This window comes from Trichomonas vaginalis, chromosome II, assembly GCF_026262505.1.
Source record: "Trichomonas vaginalis G3 chromosome II, whole genome shotgun sequence".
In the NCBI taxonomy this organism is placed as follows: Eukaryota; Parabasalia; order Trichomonadida; family Trichomonadidae; genus Trichomonas; species Trichomonas vaginalis.
Genome location: NC_067204.1, coordinates 10,997,256 through 11,013,408, shown reverse-complemented (window position 1 = coordinate 11,013,408; position 16,153 = coordinate 10,997,256). Strand labels below are relative to the sequence as shown.

The window sequence follows — 16,153 nt, the reverse complement described above, 5'->3', positions numbered from 1 at the left end:
TTGACAGTCAGCAGGCCCAGAGATTGAAAGTTCGTTCGTTTTTCTTTCAATTCAAATGATCTGACATCTGAAAAACAAAATTGAATGTCAAATCAAAACTTTTTTTGTTTATCAAATAAAATAAAAGCAATATGGAAAAATGATTTCTATCATCTCACAAATCAAGTCACTTTTAACCGCACATCATAAAATTTCAAAGTAATCATATCCGATTAATGGTCACTTGTAGCGGAGATTATGTTCATTGGATAGCTAAAGTGTTTGGCGAGTGTGTTGTAACAACACGTGATAAATTATCCTTCTTTTTCGGAATTACTTCCACATTAATTTGGATGTGGGCTCAGTTACCACAAATTTATATTAACTTCAAAAACCGTCGTGCTGATGGACTTTCTCCATACTTCTTACTGTTTTTAATCTTAGGAGACGTTTCAAATCTGACAGGATGCCTTTTAACAAACGGTTTAGTAACACAAGTTATTACTTCAACATTCTTTTGCTGCGTTGATGGGTTCTGCATGCTCCAATATATCTATTTCGAATGGATACATCCAAAACTCTGCGGAAGAGACAACGAATCTATATTAAATTCCGAAACAACAATTGATGATAGCTATGCTCCAATTATTGCTGCTTCTGGAGCCGTTGTTGCCCTTGCTTCGTCATATCCAGATCCTTATTCAAAAGATTACATCAAAGGAATATTAATCGGCTGGATTTCCGGCATCGTTTACTCTTCTTCACGTATCTGCCAGATATTTAAGAACTACCAACGTAAAGAAACCGAAGGATTGTCAATACAATTTTTCATTTCAGCTTGGCTTGGAAACGGAACTTACGCTGTATCTATTTTCCTCAAAGATTCACATTGGGGTTACATTTGGATGCAGTTCCCGTGGCTAGTTGGCAGTATGGGCCCAATGATTTTAGATTTCATTGTTTTAATGCAGTTCATGCGTTATAAGAAGGAACCTGAAGATTACGAATCATTAAAATAAAATCCTTTCTTTCTATATTAGAGCGACTAAATATTATATAAATTTAAATTAAAAATTTAAATATTTGAGCATGTAGTAGTTATTAAAATACAATAAAAACAAATATAGTTTATTCCCAACGGACTTTCTTATCAATAATAAGAATAATAATCGATAAAATAGAATAAAGAATAACAGGAGCCCACCACAATGAGCAAGGTATTACAAATTTACGTGAAAAGCTATAAAATTTGTGAACATCATTTTGAACTGATGGATAACAATTTTTAGAGTCTGTACTATTAAATATATAACCTACACAATTGTGTTTTGACTGATATATAAGTGATGGATCTGAATTTCCCCATTTTTGGGAGAGATTTTGAAGTAATTTTGTTTCGTTGTGTTTTTTCGTTGAAACTAGTAAGCATATTACAGCAGCTGTATATATTATATTGGCAATGTGACGAAGTATCATAACATTCTTTTTAAACGTGAAATTTAATTGTAAAAAGTAAACCATAAATAAAGCAATACTAATAGCAGTAGTAACTGCAGCTGAAATTAAAACAAATAATGTATTATTTTCTATAATTGCAAGAGATTTATACCAAATTATATCATAAATACCCATAATAAACGTTATTAATGGCATTAGGAACTCGCATGATGTTAATAATAGCACTAGGGATGTTACAATTGCTAATAAAACATTTAAACACGGAGATTCTTGAGAATTAATATCTGCCATAGAAAAAAATTATTGAAATTGAACAAGTCTGTTCGTTCAAAATGCATTCTGAAGGTACAACTTCTTCTCGAAGTTCTTCAGAGATTAACCCATATACAGGTAATCCATATTCGGAAACATACAAAGAAATACTCGAAACTCGAAAAAAACTTCCCGTTTATGAACATCGAATGGAAATTATCGCAGCAATTAGAGACAATCCAATTGTGATCATAGAAGGTCAAACAGGTTCAGGTAAAACCACTCAAATTCCTCAATTTGTTCTCGAAGAAGCATTATCACCATACGGAAAAAAAATTGTTTGTACACAACCAAGAAGAGTTGCTGCTATCAGTATTGCAACACGTGTAGCACAAGAAATGGATGTCAAATTAGGTGATGTTGTTGGTTATTCAGTTAGATACGATGATTATGTCAGTGAAAATACAAAATTAGTTTATATGACCGATGGTTTGTTAATGAGAGAATTTATTTCAGATCCGAAAATTTCTAAGTACGGTGTTGTTATTATCGATGAAGCCCACGAAAGAACAGTAAATACAGATATTATCATAGGTATTCTTAAACTTATCGGAAATGTACGTCCAGACCTCAAGATTATTATCATGTCTGCTACACTTGATGCCGGTAAATTCGTTCAATTTTACACACATGGCGATATTACACCACCACACCTCAAAATTCCAGGCAGACAATTCAATGTCGAAGTTTTCCATCAGCCGCAGATGGTACAAAACGAAATTACAGCCGCTGTTAATAAATGCATGGAAATTTTAGAAAAAGAATCTTCAGGAGACATTCTTATTTTCATGACCGGTGAAGATGAAATCGAACGTGCATGTTCAATCCTTAGAGATCGCATATCAAGAACTCGTGTTACAGGTTCCGTTGTAGATGCATTAGTTTTTCCACTTTACGCAGCACTTCCTCCAGGAGAACAGGCCAAAGTATTCAATAAACTTAGTGCTGGAACCCGTAAAGTCGTTGTTTCTACAAATATCGCTGAAACATCTGTTACAATTGATGGAGTTGTTTATGTCATCGATTGTGGCTATGTTAAACAGTCAGGATACAGTCCAAGCAGTCGCAAAAGGTCTCTCAATAGAGTCTACATCTCCAAAGCTGCTGCAAACCAAAGAAAAGGACGTGCAGGAAGAACATGCGACGGTTTTTGCTACAGAATGTACACGCAAGAGCAATACGAGATGATGGAAGAGCAGTCCGTACCGGAAATACAACGATCAGACCTTTGTTCGGTCATTTTGTTGATGTTGGCCGCTCATATATCTGATATCGTACACTTTCCGTTCCTTGACCATCCCCACTACAAACTTCTTGTTGGGGCATTGGAAGAACTCTACCATCTCGATACTTTTCTGCCTCACAGCCCTTTGCCACAAAATTCATTACCAGAAGTTCTCAGTACAGAAGGAAAACTAATGGCCGGACTACCAATAGAGCCAAAGTACGCCAAAGCGCTTCTTTCCTCGTACGAATACGGCAACTCCCGAGATATCATCGCAATTGTCGCGATTTTATCCGAACAAGGACAGATTTTCTTGCATCCAAGGAACAAGAAGAAGGAAGCTGACATAGCGCACAAGCCTTTTATCAATGAAAAAGGTGATCATTTGACATTGCTCCAAGTCTACAAAGAATACATTAGACAGGGCAATAAAGGAACAAGCTGGGCCATCAGTAACTTCTTCAACCACAGATCCCTTGAAAATGCACGTAAAGCGGCCAAACAATTAGAGAGATTATTGAAAAATTTCAATAGATATAGAAATGAAGATGAAGATTTCAATGCTCCTGTTAATGAAGAAAAGTTCTTCTTGGCTCTGTTGAAAGGTTCATTCATGAATGTTGCAAAACTTGGAGAACACGAGAAATACCAAGTTGTAACAGGAAGAGGACAACAAAAGGCAGAAATTAAGTTTTCTGCATTGGAAACATCACTTTTTGAAGATAAAAAGTGGGTTATTTTTGATGAATTTGTACAGACTGATCATGATTACTTGAGGACTGTTTCTGTTATCAATCCAAACTGGCTCTGCATTGCTGCACCAACATTCTACGTCGCAGAGAACTTCAGAGATCCAGATATTGCTCAGGAAGTTGCGGAACTTAGAAAAGAATATACACGCAGTTTGCATGCATAACAAAATATAATTAATAAATGTATGATTATATATGAAAATTTGTGTATTTTTTAAAAAGGCTTAATATATATACCTTCTCATTTTTGGGATGGTTTAAGTATCTCTTTCTTTACATTTAAAAATATTTTCAGGAAATTTCCTATAGCAATATGTACTCATGGATAAAGGAAATTTTGAGCCAGTAAAATTTGTGCTATAGTTGGAGTGTAAAGTTTGAGGTGATGTTGTAAGTTTGACGAATTGATTTTGACTATTTTTGAGTAGCATTTTTTTTATCCAAAATCTATGGAATAGCAAAACTCCCTTTTCTAGGGGATAAAAACTATTTCATAGAACTATTTGTATGAAATGAATATGATTCAATATTCACTAAATATCAACTTACCAATGCAACACGAATTGAAATTCACGAAGATTGGGCAGAATTTTATCCAAACACACAAACATACAAAGAATATGCAAACAATCATAGTAAACTTACAGCAAAAGAAAACAGTTACTATATCTCATCATGCTTTTTCACTCAAGTAAACACACAAGGTTCAGTTTACTTAAACACAAAAAAAATACAATCAAATTCCTCATTGATACTACAACATTTAATAACTGTAGTAACAATCAAACAGGTGGTTGTATTTTCTATCAACAAGAAGGCGAATTTGTTCAAGATCGTGTCTGCAGTTTCGCTTCTAAAGTAAACTCACAAGATACATACGGTGTTTACTGTAAAATTGATGTTAGTGATAGTAACACCTACAAAAATTATATTTTTGAATCCTCTATTAGTAAAAGTGGAGATGAAAGTGATCTTGGAGTGTGTAATCTTTATTTAATAAACGGCCAAATCGAAATTAAATCAATCAACATTTCATTTTCGAAAATATTTTTGAGAGATTTTTATGAAGTTGATTCATTTTCAAAAGGATCAAATTGTTCATTTTCCACTTTTTCTAATTCAAGTGGAACTAGTTATAATTATAAATTCCTTTATTATAATTCTCAAGAAACTTTTGAAATTCGAAATTGTAACATTTTAAATAACATTGGAGCTCTTCTTTGGGCATATTCTGCTCCAGTTAATATCAAAAATAGTAGTTTTATAAATAATGTTATAATTTCTTATATTTATTTTATTGGTAAAATTACATTAGAAGGATGTTATATTGATATCGAATCTACATCAACAAGAGCAGCAGTTACCATTATAAATAATATCACAAATGAATTTACTCATAATCTTTCTCATTTTTCAACTGCTCTTTGTTATGCAGATATTCCTATTATTTATGAAATCAAAGAAAACATTCAACATAGTGAATATATTTCATTTCTTTGTGTTTTTCTTTCATCACTAAACATCTTATTTTAATCTTAGTCTTATTATCTAATTATTTTGGAGTCTTTCTGATATTAATATATTATTTATGACTACTTTGAATAGTGGAAAGCTTGCTATATTTATATAATTCGAATTTGTCTATCAAAGCATTAATGATGAAAAAAGGGCGAAATATCAGAATTTTGGTACTTTCCAGGTATATTCAAAACCGTTATATGGTTTTACAGACTAATCTTAAGTCGAATAACCATGTATTATGAACACTCCTTTCATATTTGCTCTTCCAAGTTTGAAGGTATAGATTTTTTTTCTCAGAAATTAGAAATAAAAAAGTTAACGGTTATTTTTTTTTATCAAATGACTTCTAATTATCGCAAAATGAAGGCCTTTGCATCACTCCTCGGCTTTTCACATGATGTCTCTAGAGAAGCTAAACTCCGGCCTTACAAATATATAATCGAATATTTATACTCTGATTTTAATAATGAAAAAAATCCAGAGATCCAGAAGAAGATTGAAGAATCTCAGCATAATTTTATTGACATCGGCGTGTTTGATAATATTCCAATTATCAAAAAACTCTCTGGAGCCCTTGAACCAGAAGATAAATTAGATGCAATGCAAGCAATCGATTTTTTCGAAGTAGATACTACAGCACACACTATTAAATTGAAGAAACCAATTACACCAGATCCTAGAAGAAAATATCGTACAATTCGTGTTTCTGGAATAGATAGAGAAGCTCCAACGCATTTACAGTACCAATTCTTCAAATCAAACAATTTGGATGTTCGTGCAATGTATCCTTGCTACACAATTGATGGCGATGAAGTTGTTTACTCAGGAACTACAATTGTTGAGCTCGGATCGGAAGGTGAAGCTAAAATTGCTGCATTAAGCAAGATCGAGTATGCTGGTGGCCTTCTTGATGTTACCGTTTTCTCAGATTATCAAGAAAAGCTACAAAACCAAAGAAACGAACAAAAGGAAGAGACCAGAAGATCCCCTCGCAAATTTACACGTAATTGAATACCAAAATCTACATATCTATTGACCATAATGTTCCATTATTGAATTTTATTTTTAATATTATTAAACAAAAAGTATTAATTTTTTACTGGACAAATTATTAATCATTACTTTTTAACCATGGCTTCCAAAATTCCTAATAAAAATCTCAAAAGATATTTGAAATTACTAAAACTATAACATTTATTCAATACTTTCTACAAAAATTATTATTTTCTGATGGAGGTTGTCAGATATGAGAAAGATTGGACAGTTTTGGTATTCAAATGGAAAATTTTGTATTACATGCAGTTTAAAGCTCATCTATTTAAAGAAAAATCATCACATTCCATCATAACTATGATGTTTTTCATTTAAATTACCAGTGCCAAGGCTCCACATGCATTTTCTCAACTCTGTTTGATGCATCAATAAGACAAAAGCTTTTGAGAAAGGTTCCCATAGAAATATATACCTACGTGTGTTGGAATATATAATTTCTATGTTCACTCTGGGTCAAAAAAGACAAATATCCTTGATGAAATGAAATATAGAAGAAGTATCGTCTAACTCCAATACTTTTTAATTAGAGGGTCTTATATCAAGAAAACAGTAAATGGTATATGCCATATATTACTAATTTAGAGTCAATAAAATATTTTATTATTTTCATTGTGATATTTTTTAAAAATTTGTGTTTGATTAAAAGTAAAACAATCTACATTTATTAATAAAGAATGTATGACATTTAACAAATCTGAGCAAAATCTATAACATTGACTTGACCATTGGAAACGCAAATAGTTAAGAATCTACCATCAGGAGACCACGACATTCCATTTATTGAGTCGATTGATTCGAATGTCAGTAATAATTTGTTCTCTTCGATGGAGTATAATCCGATAATATCATTTGAAGCGGCCGTAGCGAAGTATTTGTTCTCTTTCTCGTATACAATAGAGATAATTGGTGCGTGCGCATCTTTAAATGATATCTTTGTCTCATCATCGACACTTGAAATTTCGATACTTCCATCTAACGCTCCTGAAGTGAATTTACCATCAGCGGCGTTGAATGTAAGTGATGATACACTGCAAGCATGAGCTTTATCTGTTCTAACAACCTTTCCATCGGGTTTAATAAGAATAATATTTCCGGATTTGTCTCCTGCAACAGCAATCTCTTGTTTTGGAGATGTAATGAGTTGTATAATCTGATCGGAGTTTTCTAAGAAGGTTGATGGCTTTCCATCGCTTCCAATTTTGGTAATTTTCATTCCTGCCGCAATTAATACAGAATTATCATCCATCCATTGGACATCCATAATGCCAGGCTCTAATTTAAGGGAAGTACTAACTGTAGTTCCTTTAACAATCGATACTTCGCCTCCTGCTGCTCCAACAGCGAATTGTTCACCATTTGGCGAGAAAGAGATACTTACAATAGGAGATTTATATTGCTCTGACTGGAATATTTCATTTCCAGCTTTGTAAACGAAAAACTTACCGCAATAAGTTCCAATAACGAGAATATCATCAATTGGCGACCATTGTAATGCCGTAATATCTGCCTTATCTTGCGGACCCACTGTAGGTTTGATAACTATCGGATCGTCAAGAACGCTGCAATCTAATGATTCTGGAACATCTGAGCGCTTAAACTGCCAAACTACAACTGTTCCATCGGTAGATCCTGTTGCAAGTAATTCGCTTGACTTGTTCCAGGCCGATAAAATCACTGGGCCTGCGTGGCCTTCGAGAACTAAAGATGATTGTTGAGATAAATAAAACTCTAGAGGTTCTGTTTGATCAGATGATGGTAAAATCCTAAGTCTACGCGTTGCGGAGCTTAATTCTTCTGCTATTTCAGAACTTTGTCGAATATTTGATCGTAATAAATTTAATTGATGTCCAAATAAAGTATCTGGATTAGAACTTGCTTCATCTGCTGCAGCTTCCATTTGTGCATACATAATTCCTTTCTGAACAAGATAAACTAAGGCTCCTGGAGGTATTTCTTGTGAAGCTATTTCTTTTGTTGGAATCTTCGACTCACAGCCGAAAGCAAAAGCAGCATGATCATATCCAAGTTCTTGAAGATAATGCTGAACTAGTAAGTTAATTTCCTCACTAGAAACACACATAATATTTTTTTTAGAAAAGTGACAAAAATCATAAGAAGAATAGGATATTAATACTATAGACACCTTTCTTAAAGGAATACTACTACAGGCATTGAGAATCGATATTATTATTTGAAAGAATTAAAAAAAAGATACGGACACTCCCTTCTAACCAAAATTTTGGCCTTAAACTCCAGCTGCAGGCTATTCATATTATGCATATGTAGAATACGTAGTTTGGAGAAAATCGGCAAATACAATCTAGAGTTATATAATAATCCAGAATTATCGAGAAAAATCTCTTAAATATCACGATAGTACAATATAGCACAAGTAGAATATCATGCTATATCATAAAACGAATTATATATCAATATAATGCCGTATATTTGATTCAATTTACAATATTGGTATAAAATTAAAGCTTACTTTAACATGCAATTAGTATTAACAAGTTCAAGGATCTCATATGTCTACTACAATTTTAACATTGCATGTTGAAACTTGTAATATGAAAATAAATAGACTAAAAATATTTTTTATACTCTTTTCATTGACATTTTTACTGATCTAGCTCATATTTGTGAACACTGTAATACATTTGTTATAAAATTTCATATTATTTGGTAAGATATTTGTGATCAAAAATATGAGTATAAAATAAACATATGAATAGGTCAGGTATGAGGGGCTTCCAGGGGCTGCGCCCCTTCTAGCCCTAAGAATTTTGCCCAAGACCCAAGAGGAGGACCGAACCCCAGCCGACCAGCCGGTGACAAAACCAAAACCGTTGTTATTTACATCATATTAATGATGTCACTTTTAAAAATGTCACTTTTGTGTCGCTTTTCACAAATTATATATGTTTTCATGCTTTGTCACTTTTCTGTCACTTTTCGGGTAAAAACATTTTTATTATTATATATAAATGAATTTTACAAAACCACCGTTACTGTTCTTTGGAAATAAGAGTAGATGTAAAGATATTATATTGAGAGAACTTAAGAAACTACCGAATGGTCTAACATTTGTAGATTTGTTCGGTGGAAGTTTCTATATATCCCATTTATGTCATACCGTATTTCCTGACTCAAAGATTATATGCAATGACTTCGACAACTATATGGACCGTCTCAAACATATTCCAGACACAAACAATATATTGAAAGAGTTAAAAGAAAAGATACCTATAGGTAAGATGGAACGTATACCATTAGATAAGAAAAATATTGTGAGAGAGGTTTTGAAAAAAGCAGAATATATAGACTGGAATAGTATATCTGCTAGACTATTATATAGTGGTGCTATAAGAGTTCATGACATTGAAACACTTATGTCAAAAGTTTTATATCTTAACTATACAAATGTTTTCAAAGAGGACATAGAAAAATATATTGAGGGTATAGAGTTTGTGAGATGTCATTGGACAGAGTTGTATGAAAAATATAAAGACAAGGAAAATGTTTTCTTTATAGTGGACCCGCCGTTCTATAACACATGGGATTTTCAATACCAAGTAGACTGGACTTTGAGAGACTCTTTAGAAACTTTAGACGTTATACATAACCATCCATGCTTTTACTTTACATCCGATAAAAGTGGTTTGGAAAGTGTCATGAAATGGCTAGAAGATATAAACGACTATGAGTTTAGATATGACAAGATAGAATATGAGAGAGGTCCTATAAACTGGAGAAAGTGTCACAATAAAGAAATTTTATTAGTAAGTAAATGTGGTTTGAAATAGGACTACTTGTTTTAGGTTTTTTCCATTGTGTCATTTATTTATTTGACGTGGCAGAAAAGTACAGAGAATATGAAGATGAACCAATGCCTGCAAATGTTCAGCATATGTACTCGTAAGAGATATTTTTATCTAATATTAAATGGACGCACAGAACTTAGCGAATGCACAGCAACCTGGACAACCAAACCCAGAGAATATTCCAAATGAAGTTAGAATACAAACTGCAATGGCAAACTATGGTCAAGTGCCAACAGATGTACAAATGCAAACTGCCATGTCAAATGACGCTGCGTTAGGTTTGCCACCATGGTATGCAAATATGAGATGGAAAGAGTTTTATACAAACCCTGAAGTGGGATATAAACAACTTTATGCAGATGACGCGAACACAGGAGTTGACCCAGAATATGTTTTCTACCAGAGGAGAAACAGAATGTATGAGCTCCAGTTAAAGAATGCTATGGAACTCAACAGGAAACGTAAGAGACTAGGCGGACATTAGATTTTTACATATAGTAAAATGGGTTTCTTCAGTAAGATAGGAAACTTCTTTCGAAATGTTGGAAGAGGTATATGGAATGGAATAAAATCTGTCGGAAGAGGAGTATGGAACGGTGTCAAAAATATTGGTAAAAGAGTAGGTCAGTTTGTTGGTATTATACCTAAAGACCCTGAACCAGAAGAGCAAGCTCCTGTTATACAACAGCCTGAACCTGCACCACAGTCAAGTTGGCAACCAAATCCAACACCTCAACCATATTAAAAAATTATATTTTTATCGTTCGATAGTAGTTGTATATGAAACTAAGTTCTAAGTAAAACGCATGGTATAATGGAATTATTCTTTTTCTTCCATCTGTAGTAAACCATACTTGAAAGTCTGAAATACTTCCACTTGGTGGTTCGTATAACTTTGTAGGTTTTTCGTAAAAGTCATTTGCCAAGCATAAGAAAGAGTTTTGGGCGCCAGAAAATGAAGCATGAACAATAATAGCATCTTGGTCGAAAATATTTTCATATGTTCCATTAGGGTTTTCGACTTCATAATAGTCCGGGTGTACTGGATATGCTGCAGGCTGATTTAACATCCTCATAAATCTATACCATGCCAAGTTGTTATATTTTGTAGAAATATAAACGTTTTCTCCAAGGTCTTCTATTTTATTGATTTTAACAGTTGCATTTTTCCTGTCATAAATAATATCGAGATGGTATTCTCCTTCGTCAATGTTAAACTGGTTTGCATATTCAATATAGATATCGTTTATTTTTTCTTGAAAAGCTTGAAGAGTTGTTTCTAAGTTTATAAGCAAATTAACTTGTAAAAGTTTTCCTTGTTCAAATTTCTCATACATACGTTTTTCTTTGTTATAGTATCGAACTTCAAAACCGACCGTAAATGGGAAACCATGTATGGCTTCTGAAATGAACTTCATTCTACGAAAGCCAATAGCTTTTGTGACAGATGGGTCTCTTAACCATCTTAATGGGTAGTCAAAACGATAGCCTTCATGCTTTACGGTATCTGTCTCAAACTTTTGACCGACATTAGTAAAAAGTTCATCTAATGGTTTAGTTGTAGCAACTCTAGAATTTTCTTTTTCTATTGGAAGCATATTTTATCTATAATAAAAATGTCAAATGAAACAGCGTCTATGAGAGAAATACAACACAACCGACAACTCATTATGCAAGCTCTAAATAAGAACACAACAAACTTTTCAAACTATTCTAAGATATCTGAGTCATTGAAAGGGGGTGACTTAAAACTGACAATAAACCCAATGACAGATGAGTTTCTGTTTCAAGACAATAAGAACCATACTGTCTGTATAAATCCAACAAAAGGAACTTTAAACGAGAAACCTATAAATGAACTTCTTTTGAAAGCAGATGTTGACAACAAAGCTGACAAAGAATATGTAGACGATGCAATAGCAAAAGAAGAAGAAAGAGCTAACAATGCTTATGCAACAAAAGAACATACTCATCCTGAACTAGCAGACAAAACATATGTTGACAATAAAATGTCAAGTGAAGTGACAAGAGCTGAAAACGAATATTCTAAAAAGACTCATATACATTCTATATCTGAAATAACAGACTTAAACGTTAGCCTTGAAAATAAGGTAGATAAGGGACTTATGGCTAGTGTGTTAGTGAAGAAGGCGGATAAGGAATATGTGGATGAAAAAGATAATGAAATTAAAGAAAGGGCTGAATGGTATCATGAATGGACATCGAAGATTTTAAAAACTAAAGCTGATACAGGATGGGTTTCAGGATGTTTAGACCTTAAAGCAGATAAAACTTATGTTAACGATGAGTTAGAGAAGAAAGCAAATAAGACTCATACACATACAAGTTTTACAACTTTTACAGCAGACGACATAATATTGAACTTTGACCTTGGTTCAAGTGCACCTTTAGAGAATCCGAGTACAAGCGTAAAAGATACTCTTAACAATTTAGATAACAGTTGCAGGAATATCGAAGATCATGCCAGAAACTTTGAAGCATATGAACTACCCGCAATGTTAGACAAGAAAGCAGACAAAACAGAGCTTCAAACATTAAAGACAGAAATACTTCAAACATTATATCCTATAGGCTCTATTTATACGTCAATGAACTCAACAAATCCAGAAACAGTTCTGGGTTTTGGAACTTGGACTCAAATAGTCGACAGGTTTTTGTATTGTGCAAACTCTTCAAAGGAAACAGGTGGAAGTAAAATGATTTCAGGTGAAAATTTACCTGCGCACAGTCACTACATAGATTTAAGTACATCTCAAGCAGGTTGGCATAAGCATAGATATTGGGATTGGTCAGCAATGACAAAAGGTAAAGGATATGATGTTAAAGACAACGTTAAGTTTGCTATAAATTGTTACTGGAGTAACACTGAGGGAGGAGGAAACCATACACATCGGTTACAGGATATACGCAAACAACGGGACAAAGTAAAGAATACATGCCACCTTACATGACAGTTTACGCATGGTATAGAAATGCTTAGTCGTCATTTTCAACTTCTTTAGCATATTCGTCAGGAGTTGTCTTATATTTGTTAGGAACTGTCTTTGAAAGTATACCACCTTGAACTTTGACAAGTTTGAAACGAGGTCTGGCAATAGTAGTTTTATCTTCTGCTTGCAGTGTGTACATTTTGCCATGTTTGCCTAAAACTTCATAATATTCTCTTGTATACTTTCTTCTATTTTTACGAACACGAATGTGAGTACCTATCGGGTTCCCATTGTTGTCATAGTCAATAGTATTTTCATATGGGTCGCGTTTAGGTATTTCTATTTTTACTTTGTCACCTTTCTGAAGTTTGAAGCCCGGCATTCTTTCTTGTTTGTCTCTTTTGACTAAAATTATTAAATATATAGTCTTTCTCTAAGTCAGGGTTGTTTTTCATTTCTTCGGGGAGTGGTTTCCCAAACCTTTTTGTTTACGTTATTGTAAATATTTAAAACTTGTCTCATCTTTGCCATGGAGAAGTGTCTATATTTGTCGTCATATGACATTTCATTTGCTTCACACCTTGTGGTTGGTTTAAGTCTCTTAACATTTTTATACAACCGTCAATGACACCAAGAGCAGAATGGTTTTGGTCGACAATGAAATATTGGTTTACATTTTTTGAACGCAGATAGTTTTTTACATCATCTGATTTGAAAGAACTTTCACAGTCAGATGTCAGTTTTGTTGGATGGTATTTGTCAACGAATATTGTCAAAGCAGTTTTCACATCTAAAATATTTTTGGACCATAATGGTATGGCTTCACAGTATCTGTGTTTTGACCAACAAATATTAACCAGTATGGAGGTCCATCTTCTCTATACCTCGGAATGTTTTCCAAGATATCCATAAACCAAGCATTTGGTGTTGAACTAAAGATTTTTACCATGAGTGCTTTCTTTGTCGCTTTAGAAACATAGGGGTCCTTGTTTGGATTCGTCATTTTTAACCCATAAGAAATGGGTTTATTTGGCGCATTAGCAGGAGTCGCATCTAGATTTTTGCCCGCAGTGGGAACAATAGCCAGAGGTGTATTTGGAGTTGGAAGGAAGATTTTGAGTACATTAGGTATACTTAAAGAGAAAGCACAACCTATTATACAAACTGTACAGAAAGGTTGGGATGTAGCACGAGATGCAACAAATCTTATTCCAAATCCTGAACAAGAGGAAAAGTTCAAGGATGGATGGACAATGTAGGAAGACAAGCAGGAAACTATTATAACAAAGCAAATGACTACTATAACCAAGCAGGACACTATATGGACCAAGGTGAAAGATTCTTTAACAGAGGATATAACCATGCACAACAATGGGTAAACAATAACCAACCTCAACCGCCTCAACGTGGGGAATGTAAAGTTTTTTATTGAGATGAAATGAACAATACAGCATTGAGACAAATGGGTTCAAGATGGATTTGTCGGCTTCCAGCAGTTACACCACGTGTTTGTCAAGTTCTTCCTATACCTCAGGAAGTTTTTAGACCGACTTAAAAAACCTAAACAACCAGTTGAAAACAAACCAAACTAAAATTTTTTACTGAGATAAATGACCGAAGAAGTTGAAACGGTAGATTTGACACCACAAACAAAAGTTCAGAACCATTGTCAAAACCCGTCAAAGAACTTACAGATGAAGAGAAAAATTCAATAATAGAAAGTGCCAGGTCTGGAAATACAAACCCTAACTACAAAGTCACTTTTCATAAAAATGGAACGGCTAGTATCTCAAAAAAGAAAACAGACTCTCACAAATAAAATATTGAAGTCTGAAGGAGCTTTCGAGACAACAGATGGAAAAGTTTACTTCACTGACCAACAGTTCATTATAGAACATCTCATTGACTTAGAGTCGAAATATTCTAAACTTTACAACAAACACAAAAAGTTGAAAGGAAAACAAAAACAAATGGCATATGATATTTATGAAGATGTTGACGACACAACTGTTCCTGCAAGTGAAGTAAAGTCAGAGGAACCGAAAAGTGACGAAAAACCGATAGAAGAAGAAAAACCAAAAACTGAAGATAAACCAAAACCAAAGTTTAGTTTCCAAACTAAACCAAGTCAACCTTCATTAGCTGGTATGGGTTGGCGTCAAAGACTTATGGCAGCAGGCGGTTTATGTAAAGTAAAGAAAAAAAATATTTTTTTATTTTTATAAAAATGCCCCCATATAGAATGGATAGAAAGTCTGCTAGAATAAAAGCAGAGTTACAAAGATATGGTTGGAGAGTTTCGAAGAATTTTAAATATAGGAAGGGAAGACCCATAAAAGTCTATGACAAATTGTCTGGTCTTCGCTACGAAATGGATTTGGAAACAGCACGTGCCAATTATCCAAACAGACTAGAGAGGTTAGAAGAAGAACGTCTTATGGACATGCCTTTCGATGTGTTAAACATTGCATGAAATAAAAAATTTATTTTTCAAAAAAGTGACATTTTTTTTATTTTATTTGAAATGTACGCTGAGTTTGTTGGAGAAGACCGTTGGGAAACTTGTTTGTTAGATGAGAAATATGAAATGGCATACCATTTTAAAACAATATATTTTTACATATATTAAATGCTTCAGGTTGAAAAACAAAGAACAAAAGTAGCAGATACAAAACCGTTAGACTATATCTTTACAAATGCTGGTAGGACTATTTCAGATGAAGAAATTTCATCCCGAGCATACAGGTTTGACTATCCAATTCGTTGGCTTCAAAAGTCCTTCAGATGCAAAGGCAATAGGATTTAGAAGAGTTTTGTTTTCAAATAGAACTAACGCATTTATGTTCGCAGTATATTTTCATGGGCAGTATAAGGTTCTGATGGTCTAATAGACAAATTTGCCGAAATGAGAATCTTTACAGTTCGTTCAGACGAAAGTCTTGAGAAAACTCTAAATGACTTTCAAACTCAAATGAACAAATATTATTGGGAATTTCAAGAAAAATACGACTCTTTACTAAATGGAACATACTATCTGAAACTAGAATATGACAAGATGAACTCCACCGTTTCATTTCA

The 16,153-nt window shown here is 33.6% G+C and overlaps 6 protein-coding genes and 1 pseudogene across 7 annotated transcripts, besides 1 other annotated feature; 5 read left to right on the top strand and 2 right to left on the bottom strand.

Moving 5' to 3' along the window:
* Positions 1-188: 188 nt before the first annotated feature.
* On the top strand, positions 189-1,025 carry TVAGG3_0524160 (basic amino acid transmembrane export protein, SEVEN transmembrane protein 1-related family; the record flags this gene model as incomplete). The annotated part of the gene is made up of 1 exon (XM_001313730.2): positions 216-998. The coding sequence occupies one exon, from the start codon at positions 216-218 to the stop codon at positions 996-998; it is 783 nt and encodes a 260-aa protein (XP_001313731.1).
* A 738-nt stretch (positions 1,026-1,763) lies between these two features.
* Positions 1,764-3,919, top strand: TVAGG3_0524150 (ATP-dependent RNA helicase family; the record flags this gene model as incomplete). The annotated part of the gene is made up of 1 exon (XM_001313729.1): positions 1,770-3,890. The coding sequence occupies one exon, from the start codon at positions 1,770-1,772 to the stop codon at positions 3,888-3,890; it is 2,121 nt and encodes a 706-aa protein (XP_001313730.1).
* Positions 3,920-5,409: 1,490 nt separating this feature from the next.
* TVAGG3_0524140 (RNA binding) lies at positions 5,410-6,874 on the top strand (the record flags this gene model as incomplete). The annotated part of the gene is made up of 1 exon (XM_001313728.1): positions 5,587-6,258. One exon carries the CDS (start codon positions 5,587-5,589, stop codon positions 6,256-6,258), a length of 672 nt encoding a protein of 223 aa, XP_001313729.1.
* Positions 6,875-6,938: 64 nt separating this feature from the next.
* On the bottom strand, positions 6,939-8,380 carry TVAGG3_0524130 (transcription corepressor protein; the record flags this gene model as incomplete). Its single annotated transcript, XM_001313727.1, has 1 exon — positions 6,986-8,380. One exon carries the CDS (start codon positions 8,378-8,380, stop codon positions 6,986-6,988), a length of 1,395 nt encoding a protein of 464 aa, XP_001313728.1.
* Positions 8,381-10,385: 2,005 nt separating this feature from the next.
* Positions 10,386-10,608, top strand: TVAGG3_0524120 (annotated as a pseudogene). The gene has a single exon. A coding segment is annotated over exon 1 (223 nt).
* Positions 10,609-10,873: 265 nt separating this feature from the next.
* Positions 10,874-11,722, bottom strand: TVAGG3_0524110 (uncharacterized protein; the record flags this gene model as incomplete). The annotated part of the gene is made up of 1 exon (XM_001313725.1): positions 10,874-11,722. The coding sequence occupies one exon, from the start codon at positions 11,720-11,722 to the stop codon at positions 10,874-10,876; it is 849 nt and encodes a 282-aa protein (XP_001313726.1).
* A 459-nt stretch (positions 11,723-12,181) lies between these two features.
* Positions 12,182-16,153: part of a mobile genetic element that runs on past the window's edge.
* Positions 15,318-15,548, top strand: TVAGG3_0524100 (uncharacterized protein; the record flags this gene model as incomplete). The annotated part of the gene is made up of 1 exon (XM_051237340.1): positions 15,318-15,548. One exon carries the CDS (start codon positions 15,318-15,320, stop codon positions 15,546-15,548), a length of 231 nt encoding a protein of 76 aa, XP_051095164.1.